General features: G+C 38.1%; 1 protein-coding gene across 4 annotated transcripts in view; it reads left to right on the top strand.

The window, feature by feature from the left end:
- The window catches only part of DCLK1 (doublecortin like kinase 1), a 334,804-nt gene that overhangs the window by 14,046 nt on the left and 307,881 nt on the right, over window positions 1-12,877 (top strand). For all 4 annotated transcript variants that reach the window (XM_028497940.2, XM_028497941.1, XM_024125852.3 and 1 more), the window contains exon 3: window positions 7,552-7,898. In XM_028497940.2, the coding sequence (XP_028353741.1) occupies window positions 7,552-7,898 (347 nt within the window). The remainder of the gene's footprint in view (window positions 1-7,551; window positions 7,899-12,877) is intronic.

The raw sequence follows: 12,877 nt of genomic DNA, 5'->3' as shown, positions 1-12,877 counted from the left end.
ATGGCAAACATTAAGTTAGCCTGTTCTGACAATAGCATCTCCAGTCTCGTCCCTTCAACCTACTGAACGAGTCTCCCACAATCTAAACAATTCTCGCCTTTGTCTTGCTTACCTCTCAGCCCGGAGCTCTTCTACCATGAGAAATATCTGCATTTGCTGTCTCTACTTCTCAACTTCCAATCATACATCAGCCCCTTGATTAGCATCATTACACTGTAATATACTTGCTTAGTTTATATCAGTGTCTCTGGAAGTCAGGAGCCATTGAAGTCCTCACTGTGTATCATGGTACTAGCAAGGACTCAATAAATATCACTGGAAGAAAGAGGAAAGAGAGGATGAATGGATGAATGAATGAACGAAAGCAGTCTGACATCATTATCCAACTGAAGTGGCTGTTACGAGGCCACATGTGGCCTCCTAATGGCCAGGCCAGTGATTTCTTAGGAAACCTTATCTTTGCTGCTGTTCCTGGAGCCTCAGATGGTGATGTCTGGGTCTTTCCCAGCCATGTACTCACCACCCCTTGGTTTCCGTGGCTCCAGGCACCTGATCTCTCTCAGTTCTCTTCAGTGGCACCTCCATCTCCGGGCACTCTCTCCGTACTGCTGTTGCCCTGGGTTTCACCCTGTCCAGCTGGGTGGGGTCTCTCTGAGCATTTTCTTCAGTTCGCATAGCTGCAGCTAGCCCATGCATCTCCTTCCCATACCCCAGACCCATATTTTCTAACTGCTTGCTGGAAAATCTCCAACTGGTTGGCTCCTAGGAACTTCAGATTCATTATGTGCAGAACCAAATTCATTTTCTTCCTTACCACCTAATCCAAACATGTTTCCCTTCTCATTTGTTCTATTGTGGTATATGGGAAGTTGGCCGAAACAGGTTTCAATGCCATCATTTCAGTGGTGTCATTGACTCTATTGCCATGAGCGCTGCATCCAATCAATTGCCAATTCTTCAATCCAGTCAGTTGATTCTGTTAAGTCCTCCTCAGAGCAGCCGTTTCTCTCTGATCCTGATGCGGAAGTGTGAACTTTTGTTCTTCAGCTCCTCTCCAGGTCTATTAGAATAGCTTTCTAAGTAGCTTCTTGACCTCTGTCTCCCCATGTCCTACCTTCAGCCCTGCCTTCGCACTACAGCCGGTGTGGTCTTTCTAAAACCTGGGTCTGTCTGATCATGCATAAACACTTTGACCCTGTGGCTACTGCAGTCTTACTCTTGACTTGTTTGTCCCTGGAACCGTTTTTATTTTTTGAGAAAGACATATTAATATCAATCAGATTATCCCTTTACTGTACTGTTCAGTAGAGCATATTAGTGTTTTATTTTTATCTGAAATGCTGTCCTCTTTTCTGCTAATGAAAATCTGACCCTCACTTCCAGGGTCAGCATGAATTCCATTTTTTCTTCATTGATCACGCATTGGGAAGTGGGAAATGACTTTTTTTTTCTCTTCTGAAGTAGGATTGCTGGGACCACTTATTTGCCAATTATCGCTTCTCTTGTGGTGGAATCTTTTCATAAACACATCTTGCTTTCTAAGTTCTTTGGAGACAAGGTCAGAGGATTAGGGTTAGGATTAGGATTCTTTTCAGGTGTTATACCCGTTACTGAGAATTTAGGAGGTGGCTTAACATTTTTAGATTTCATGGCCAATCATGTTTGTACTTGTTGCAGTGTTGTTATTTGTTGCTCTGTTATTTACTTAGGAAACATTTTTAGCAATGAGAATAAATATTTTCCTGGCTCCAAATACAGTCTGCCATGTTGCTTTCCAAAAGGGTTGATAGCAATTTATAGTATCCCTAGTGGCATTTTCTATTTCTATTTTATTTTGTTTTTATCCTTTGTCACATATTTTAGTCCCTTGTATTTTTGTAAATTATAATAGGCTTTTCACATTATATTAACCCACTGTTGTATTATAGGTCGTCAGTCTGTTTTCCCCTTCTTATTTTAGTTTCTCTAGTTTTCAAATATATCAGTTTTGAATTAAAAAATTGGATCCTTCAATTTTTTCTTTATGTTATTTTTCTGTTGCTTTAAATTTGAGAAGTTGACATTTTCCATAGACCTAAAATACACATTCACATTTTATTTTCAGTAAGCTTATTTTTATGTACTATTATATAATGAAAGACTTCCAAGGAAGAATGATCCATAAGTGCCTTTGGGAATCTTTTTTCTTGCCTTTGATAGCACTATCAAAATCATCTTCTTAAACCAGCACCTTCCAGGTAGATTATGAAATGTTGCTGTGTGTACTGAGATAGGCTCATAAAATATAATATCCAGAAGGCAGTTTATGACATTTTATTCCATAAATAATATCTTTCATGTAATTTAACTCAGTTCAGTTTCAGAGATTTAAATATGTATTTTAATACTGTAACTCACAATAGTGAATTTTAACTTCCAGAGTTTTCAATAAGAAAGTCTTTACTCTGGAAAAATGAGATATATTACACAAAGCCCTCACTTAAGACACTTTTGAATATGCCACATTTGGAACGTAAAGGAATCCTATAGGTGGTGGGCAAGCAGCTTTAATAATGTGAAGAATGGAGGTTAGGTCATTTTCAGACCAAGGTCAAGTGATGTCACAGCTGGAATTTACTTGTCTCAACCCTTAGCCAATGAAAAACCTCTAGCAATGAGGAAAAACAGGGCAGACTTCTAGTATCTTCTAATATGAGATCTCGTGTAGGAATACCTTCCTAGCTGACCCCACAGGCCTGGTCACCCAGGGAGCGGTACCATATTACTGGAAGTTGTCCAGAGTGACTAAGATAATTTCTTTTATGTGCAAATTCTCTAATTTCTTAATGGGAGCCCGTGGCCAAGTAACATTAACTTTGCAGATTTTTTACCAATAAGCTTTGTTAGAGAAAATTTATTTCCATACTTTAAAGAATAACAGAAAATCTAATCATTTAAAAATGCATATGTGATTTTTTGGGAAAAAAGCAAGGACTCTTCGGTACCTCTAAAATAATATGCTTACACCAAAATTATTCTATTTTCAAAAGTCCCCCAAATACTTAAGCCTTTCAGGGAAAAGTTACCATATTCTGATATTTTGGGAGGTATTGTTTGGATCCAGACGTAATTTCATGCTTCATTTTCTTACCTTCTTTTTTTTTGTTTGTTTTTTGTTTTGTTTTAACTGTTCTTTTCTTTCTCTCTTTGCTTCACAGCAAGTATTAGTTTTTTGGCTTTTGTAAATGCCACAGCAATTCAGACAGATGCTGCTTCTGCAGTTCCTGCTATTTGTTGGGGCGTCTTAGGTACCTAGAGTATTACATTTCAAATTAAGGGTCAGTCTTAACATAAAAATTTTTGGCTCTAATAAACTAGAACAAAACTGACCGTATGATAACCAATGAGCAAGTCATTATGTTTAGTAATTTCCAGCCCCACCTCCAAATAGATTTTTATGCCATTTCCTTTAAACCATCTATGATCTTTGCCATCTTGCCATCCTTGTCTAATTTCACCTATAGTAAATAATCCAAAAGTTTAAAAGCACATTTTGGGCTATTTTGCTCAAATATACTTTGATTTAGATAAATTAACTTTTATTTCACTGTGGTAGTAGAAATTATACTGAGAAACTCTGGGATGGCTTAGTGTGTAGAGGAAGCATGTTATGGTAATGAGAAGTTTTACTTTACCTTGCTATTAAATTAAATTAAATTAATTTATCTTTTTAATTGAAATATAGTTGATTTGCAATTTTGTGTTAGTTTCAGGTGTACAGCAAAGTGACCCAGTTATACATACATATATACCTATTCTTTTTCAGATTCTTTTCCCTTATAGGCTATTACAGAATATCGAGTGTGGTTCCCTGTGCTATACAGTAGGTCCTTGTTGGTTGTCTGTTTTATGTATAGCAGGGTTTATATGTTGATCTCAAGGTCCTACTTTATCCCTCCCAACCCCTTTGCCCTTTGGTAACCGTAGGCTTGTTTTTTATGTCTGTGGGTTTATTTCTGTTTTGTAGATAAGTTCATTTGTATCATTTTTTTTTAGATTCCACATATAAGTGATATCATATTTGTCTTTGTCTGGCTTACTTGCTGTGATAATCTCTGGGCCCATCCATGTTGCTACAAATGACATTATCATTCTTTTTTTATGGCTGAGTAATATTCCATTACATAAATATACCACTTCTTCTTTATCCATTCCTCTGTTGTTGGACATTTAGGTTGCTTCCATGTCTTGGCTATTCTAAATAGTGCTGCAATGAACATTGGGATGTATGCATCCCACTTCTGGGTATATATTCGGGGAAAACCATAATTGGAAAAGATGCATACACCCCAATATCTTGCTATTTTTGAATGGCCTTTAACACACATACCTCATGTCAGGTCTTGAACAAAACCTATTGATGATTCTCTAATCAAGAATATAACCTATCTCTTAACTCTCTGCGCAGTTAAGGAAGAGATTAAACCCCGGCTATCCAGAGCCATTTGATGAAATCAAGGCTATGTATTTTTCCCATTCAGAACAATTACATTTGTTAATTTACAATTATCAATGATATTAACACATTAATCAAAAAGCTAATTTTTACAAGATCAGCAAACACAATCAACTTTAACTGCGTTATGACAGAGGCTGCGTCTCTTGTGATGGGAAGAAGTTCGGAATTATGATTAAAATAAAAGTAGTCAAAATGAGGGTCCAGTAGATGTAATGCAAATATATTTTTACAACTTAATAGAAGCTTATTAACATATGGAAACCCATCTTGGCTTTTCCTGAATTCCTGAATAGTGTAATAGATTCTAAATGACAGCACTGGATGGTGTGTGATCTTGGATTTGGTGGCCACTCCTTTCTCTCTCTTTAGTGTCACTTTCCTCTTAACACAATATCATCGTTGTTGGGAGTCTCACACCCTTCCCCAAGATTTTATTCCAGTCTTTGAATTCGATAAACGAGGCAGAGAAGTTTCAAAGTGATAGCACTGATAAAACACAAGTTTCCTCTCACTGCTGTTGCTTGAACCAAGCCCGCATCATCTTCTCAAAGTTGTCATGCTTTCAGAAATTTTCAGTGTGCTTTGTCTAAGAAGATGTAAAAAAAAAAAAAAAAAAGTGTTTATTTTCTCTTTCAACAAACCCATTCCATACTGTTATGTGAATATTTGAAAATTCCTCCCTTTTAAAATTATTTTTTATTCCTAAAGTTAAAAATTTTCCTTTTTGAAGTGTAAACCACTCCATGTTTTTGTTTTGATTTAAGTTATTATTTTAGTATATAAATTTCCAAATAATCAGACAATGGCATATCTCCAATGAGCACAGAATTCTGACAAAGTCTGGTTTTGTCAGCTGAGGCCCGTGTGTCTTGTTGGGGAAAGCTTGGGACATCCTCACATTGTGATGGATCCCAAGTTGAGTGGATCTGTGGTCTACTGGTAACCATAGAAACAATGAACACTTTACAGCGTAATACCTGTTTACTGCACAATTAGTGCAATGCATCCTCTGGTGATTTTCACTTGTGTAGCAGTTTTGCATTTGAGGTCACTTTGAGCTTTTCTATCTAATTTGATGGTCACAAAAAACTGGTGAGATGAAAGTGGCCACTGGCATAGCCTTCATCTGACAGGTGAATAAACTGCCACTGAGAAGAGTAGGGGACGTGCCCAAGTCACACGCTGAGAGGCCAGGTCTTGAGCCCAGAGTTCTAGTTCCCTTCCCACCATGACATTCACACTGTCTCTCCACCAAGCCTTCAGAAACACCGCTCAACACACCAGCCCCCATGGATGTGTTGTTGATATCCACATAGAACTTGAGAAAAGCATAGTTGGGACCAGTAGTAACTGCTAAGTGACTAGAAAGGGGGTTTACTAAACTGGTAAACGTCCCCTAGTCTTACTATTTGTACCACTTCTAGTGAGACATAATGCATAAACACACATTGGAATATGTTTTAAAAACATTGGCAAAGTAAATGTTTGATAACATGTATAATTGTGCTTTTCTATTTTTGAAACCCTGGTTCAGTTACTTTTATGTGAATACCTATTCCATGGCCTTGGATATTTGCACTATTAATTTAAAAATAGGACAGGGATTTAGATAAAAGTAAATGGGCTGTGTAGGATTAGTCCTAGGTTACTTTACCTGAAATTATGAAGGCTTTTTAGCATTTTTACCTATTCCCAGTTATAAAGACTTACTAACACAGAAAAAACGCCATTATGAGATCTTTAATTTCAAAATGCTTTGACCTAAGTTTATGAAATGTATATGCAGGATTAATCATTTTATAATGACTAATGGTGCATGTGTTACCTTCTTTTTTATGTGATACATATCTATTTAATAGTCTGAGTGTCCGTAATTCTTTTATTCATTCGACAAACATTGGGTACCCCGAGGTGCCAGGCACTGGTCTGTCCTGTGTGCTGGGCATATATCAGAAAACAAGGCAATAGAAGACCCTGCAAAAAAAAATTGTTTGAGTATCTTCATTAAATGATTCTCTGTTAAGGAATCATTTTTAATAAAAAATTTAATTTTGTATATTTATTTTCTTTTTTTCAGCTTTATTAGATTATAATTGACAAATAAAATTGTAAGATATATAAAGTATACCTCATGACGATTTTACATATATATATATGAAGGATTCCTCTTATCTAGCTGACACATTCGTCAACTCAAATATTTTTCTTTTTTTTCCTTTTCTTCTTTAGTGAGAACATTCAAGTTCTATTCTCTTAGCGAATTTCAATTATACTATGTTGAAATATATATCAAATATACAGTGTTATCAACTGTAGTCACCATGCTGTACATTAGATCCTCAGCTCTTTTTCATCTTATATAGTTATATTTATTTTAAAATCAGTTTATGAAGTTTGTAAGTTGACAACTCTCAAAACTTTTTGTCTATAAACAAGTATGATGTGTTTGTGAATCACTGTGCTTGGCCCTGTGGAGATGGAAGAAAAGGAAAGGAGTTATTCTGCTTATTTTTGGAATTTTACTTGACTTTACAAAATGTTAAGCAAACACTCACATCAAAAAAAATTACACAGCTATTTTTAGAAGCTGTTTTCTGATCCATTTTCAGTTTTTAAATTATCTCAGGTGGCAAATGTAGGTGCCTCTGATTTTGAAGTTTTCTGAAAATATAAATATAACTAACTCCCCCCAAATAGTTTCTATTTTGAATTCAATTTCATATCTCTCTGAGGGCTATTCAGTATCGGGATTTCTATCACCAAACTGAAGATGAAGAAAGGGAAGAATGATGATTGTTTTTTCCCCCAGAATACCAATCTGTTGCTGACAGAGCCAGATTAGAAGTCAAAAATCTGGAAATCAACTGTACTCCAACAGAAATTTTTTAAAAAAGAAGGCAAAATTCTTTTTCATTAATTATTAATCATACCCCCATTGTTTAAAAAGTCACAAGGAGCGCTTGCTTCTAAGTAGAAAAGGAAAATTCAGAGAGTAGGAAAAAGGAATTGAATTTACCTGAGTGTAAATTTAAATATGCTTCTCTCCTCCTTAGGAGAGAGTTATGTGTGTGGCTCAATAGAGCCCTTCAAGAAGCTGGAGTACACCAAGAACGTGAACCCCAACTGGTCCGTGAACGTCAAGACCACCTCTGCTTCGCGGGCAGTGTCCTCGCTGGCCACCGCCAAAGGGAGCCCTTCGGAGGTGCGGGAGAATAAAGATTTCATTCGGCCCAAGCTGGTCACCATCATCAGAAGTGGAGTGAAGCCGCGGAAAGCTGTCAGGATTCTGCTGAACAAGAAGACGGCTCACTCCTTTGAACAGGTTCTCACTGACATCACCGATGCCATCAAGCTGGACTCGGGAGTGGTGAAACGCCTCTACACCCTGGATGGGAAGCAGGTAAGGGAGGTATCGTGCTGTGACCTTGACTTTACGGGCAAGAACCAGGGAGTTGGGGGATTTGTGCAGCATATGGTAGGGACCTGAAACATACATTTTACTGATGTTGAGGGACTTGGGTCGTTTAGTCAATGAATACATAGCTGTTGCCCTCAAACCAGTTCAAGGATAGAGTTAGCACAGGATTAACCACTGAAATCAAGTACAAATATAGACCTATGAAGCTTAAATGATTACTCAGAGATTTCTACTTTTCCAGTCATTAATTGCTTAACATAATGGTGCCTTTTTCAGCCATCTGTTTTCAATTTGTTTATATAGTAATGTCTTATCACCTTGAGCAGGACCGAGGTATAGAGGTAGACTCTGACCAGTAGAGAAAAATCTGAGTCCTTTCTTTGACCCAAATAATATTTCTTAGTTTTATGTCTCAGTAATGTTCACTCGTGAGATTTATTTACGTTTTATCGATTTTTATGTACATATCTAAGGAATGAAATATTTCCATCTGGGTGGCTTTTAAGAGGCATATTTCTAGAATATTATACATCTTGTATCGAAAACATAATTTCAGAATTACAATGAAAAAGTTTTCCTTTGCTGTGGAATGTACACCAATCAGTTTGGGTGAGTGGACATTTTAATGTGCATTGCTCAGATGAACTTAAAGGAAGTCTTGTGTGGACTTCTGCAAAGATTTGACAGAACCCTGATGGTGAGCTGAATAAAAGAACACTGTTATATGGACGGAGAAATTTGCTGGTCATTCAGAGTTTACCAGTGTCTTTTTGTTTCAAATTGTAGTTTTTAGTATGCAATCTTAGTTTGAAATTTTGTTTTTAACATGGATCTGTCCACTTCCTTTTTAGAAATTATTTTGAGGGATAATTTGAATGATTTGTATATAGAGTACATATTAAAAATCAAAACTAGATTCATAAATTAAAAGATTGATCTTATTAAATAGAAGACTCATCCAAGTTCTTGAAGGCTAACACGTGCAAACTTTATGAATTAGAAATAGATGCAAATACTAGAGAGTGTTAGTAATGAAAAAAATAGGGATGAATTCCTCCCCTAGGGATCCATTCAAATGCTCTAAATTATAAAATTCATTAGAAGAAAAAGGAAGATCTGCCAGTTCATTTATATTCACCTACCTTCTGCTTGTCTCATAAAAACTTCCCCTAAGTGTCACGTGGATAAGGATTCTTAGGAAATTTCCAGCCTTCTAGATCTAAGAGGGTGTAGCCTGAATGTCACCAATATATCAGTGATGAAAAAGTCCACAGCTGCCTTGTGAATTACAGCAGCAATAAGATGGCAAGGTTAACATTTAAACACTTAAGCCCTTCAGTGGTTCCCTTTGTAATGAACTACTCAACCATCTTGTAGTTCTACATTTTTGTGATTTTTCTCAAGATGGGATTTTACGTGTTTTCATAAAAAGTAAAATTTACAACAAAGAATATGTATTGATAAATGTTCCTCCTCCCACCTTGCTTCAGAATTTTGGGGTTCGAAATTGCTACACACTGAATAAAAAAATTGGCTTTAATTATGTAAGCTAAATTGCCATCACCTGATCATTTGTGTATTCCAGGAATGAATTCCTAGAATAGATATTATGATGTTGTCAATGGTTTTCGTCTTTTTAGGAATTTATCCAGTGTCTATATTTTATAATGGCCGTTTTTGTTTATGAACCAAATTTAGGTCCAATTGCCTGATGTGAAGCAAAGCCAAACTACTGACATTAGGTTGTGGTGAAGGAAGGTATAGCACTTATTGCAGGGCCAAGCAAGGAGAATGGGCAGCTCATGCTCGAAAGACCTGAACTCTCCCATGGCTTTTAGGGAAGTGTTTTTAAAGGCAAGGTGAGGGAGAAGGTCTCAGGGTGCATGATCAGCTCATGTACATCCCTCTAATTGGTTGGTGGTGAGGTAACAGGGTGGTATTTTGGGAACTAACATCAACAATCTTCTGGTTCCAACTGGTCTGGGGTCTATGTGCTGGTGGTCAGCATGCAGTTAACTTCTTCAGCCTGATGGGGGTTATAGTATCTGCAAAACAACTCAAGGATATGGCTCAGGTCATTATCTATAGCCCTTGAGGAAGGGACTAAAGATCCGTGACATTGTTTTATGGCTAAATTATTGTTATTTTGTCTTGCTTGATTGTCTTCCTTTGTTTCTGTGTTTTCTCATTTCTCTGATTAAATTTCCTTTGGAACTTGCAGAAGGCCTAGGAGGCTAAAGCTTGTCTAAAAACAAGAGGCAGGGGACACAGGGGTCTGTCCCCAAAAGGCCCTGCAGGGTCCTTCTTGGTTTCATTTTTGCTGTGGTTTACATGTAAATAATGCAAAGTAATGGAAAAGAATCCGAGGTTTAATGTCAAAAGACCAGGATTCAAATCTTGGCTCAGCCACAGGTTTTTTACATTTTTAGCAAATCACTTAACTGAGTCTCACTATACTCATAACAAAAACATGGATGAAATGATCAGCACTATTTCACAGGGTGCTTGTGGGAGCAATTCTGATAAATAAGTGAAAGCAGTTTGGAACTATAGTAATAACGACAGTAGCTTTATTGAGCATTATTCTGAATGTTTTGCATGTAGTGGCTTGTTTAATCCTAACAGCTCAGTTATTATCCCCAGTTAACAGATGAGGTTATTAAGACACAGAACTTGTTAATAAAAAAACATGTCCGAGGCCACACAGATATAAATGGCAGAGTTGAAATTTGAACCAGTCTCTCTCCAGAGCTCGTGGTCATGACCACTGTACACAGCAGATAATAGTAAAACACCAAAGAGATGCAAATGTATGGAGAAAGAATTTTCGAGTCGGTAATTTGTACAAGGAATATCATCTGAAGGTTTTCTGCCATGAGTTTTTCCCCTGCAGTCATCCTGCTGACTATTGTATTCAGCTGTTTTTTCGTGGAGCTGATTCAGGTCGCCTTGGTGGCATTGCCTCGATTGTGGCATATTCTCTTCATAGCAGGAGTGGTGAAAAGCTGCAGAGGAACTGGATGGTGAAGTAGAAAGAATATAAAGACTTTCTGCTTGATTCCTTCCTCATGGACCCCGGGAGTCTTTAGAATCATTTCTGTTCAAAAGAGAAATCTGCCCCCATAAGCCATTTGTGAGAGGGATTCTTTGACACCTTGGGCTGTGACCGAGGCTTGCTGAGCCTCTGAGAAAAAAATCACTTCCCTGCAAGCCCTCCTGTTACGTGATGCTCTGCCATAGGAGGGTGGCACCCTGTGCTGCCGCCGTCTTACCCAGCCCGTTGTGGCATCAGGATCCACGTGCTGTCCACAGGACATCACCCTTAAGATCACTTGCCTGCCTCTTTTTTTTTTTAATAGTATAACTGAGCCCTTGTATTAAAATCCAAAGTCCAATAAAGCTTTTAAAGGTAATTTTTTGTATTGAGGAAATAGAATTGTTTAAATAATTAATAGTTTGAGTGCTTTGGATGAATGGGTAGAGAGGAAGCTATACAAGCAGGAATGGCTTTTCAGATTGCCTTTGGGCAGCCTGCAGATGTATCCAAGGGAAGGAAACTGGTGACTCTGGGATTTCTGACAGTGGAACAGTGCAAGCCCGTGCCGGCTGTTACATATGGTACCCAGAGATGGGGGCCGGAGGACGTGGACCACATGCCCTTATCACTCGTCCTCCTTGCTCATCGGCCTCTTGGCTTTGCTTTAAGCCTTAACCTATGAGGTCATTATACAGCGCTTTTTTGAGGTGTTTCGACTGAGGTGAGGAAATCAACGTATTGGAAGTGCTGCACCATATAGAAGACATTTTGCAGGAACATGCAGTTTCCCTGGATGGCCGTTGTGGTTCATGAGCAGGCTGTTTGTGAGTGAACCTTTTCTAATTATTTCAACTCCATTCTTTATCCAGTGGCATTGAAGCTTCGGTTAAAGGTTCCCGCAACCTTGCTGCCCCCTCCTCACGCCTGTCGGGGGCCTCTGCTCACCAGGTGATCAGGCACTTTTGCCAGCATGCTTAAGAGGTCAAGGCTCTTGCCGCCTCTTATTTTCAGTGACGCATTATTTATCTGGGCACTGATTCAGGGCCCCCAAAGACGGACAGAGGGCATTTTCTAGTTGAAGGCTAAAATCACATCCCCTTTCTTCATGTTCAGGGGTGGCTCTGCAGGGTGTGAGAGTCTTTTCCTCTTGTGCCAGTCCAGGCTCTGGGTGTTGGAATTTTTCTGTGGGTTATTCACTCACCCTACTAGGAAGCTACTCCCAGAGGTCATTTGGAGTGTGACTCCTTTTTAAATGATTAAAATAAGCCCAAAAGGCACAAGATTTGCTGAAAAGATACACTTGCGTATCTCCCGATTCCTTTTTTGGAACAGCTAATCAGGCTGTCTTGAACTGCTTAGTCTTCAGCATCTGTGATTACTGGATCCTTGCTTAGAAACATAAACAGCAGCAAGTCTTAGAGCACTTAGTACCTAAGCAGGCAATTTATACTGTGCAGATCATAGATAAGGCACTTCCCAACGATCCCCCATTTCCCAACTGAAGTATAAGTCTTGAGAAACCAGATGGCTCTTTAAGTAGAAGATGTATGCACATCCCATCTTATCTACTCTTTGACGTTGAAGATCTATATAAAATAACAATATACTTTAGTATCAGAGGAAAAACTCACTCGGGGGGATTGTATTTTTATCTTATAGACGTTTCACACAGGTCATGCACTTTGTAAAATCCACCACTGCTGCAAGCTAGCATGAGCAAACAACTTATTGTCTTTGTAATATGGAAAAACACTGGGACTAACTCAGCTAAAGTAAAGGTACTCATAAACTGATTTAGATGGTAAACTGAGAACAGGCATCATAGCTGCTCTCTTAGTCCATTAGGGCTGTAATAACAAAATAGCACAGACTGGGTGGCTTATATACAAAATAAATTTATTTCTTCCAGTCCTGCAGGCTGGAA

This window comes from Physeter macrocephalus, chromosome 13, assembly GCF_002837175.3.
Source record: "Physeter macrocephalus isolate SW-GA chromosome 13, ASM283717v5, whole genome shotgun sequence".
Lineage (NCBI taxonomy): Eukaryota > Metazoa > Chordata > Mammalia > Artiodactyla > Physeteridae > Physeter > Physeter macrocephalus.
The sequence above is the reverse complement of the archived record's forward strand: the minus strand, read 5'-3'. Positions and strand labels throughout refer to the sequence as shown.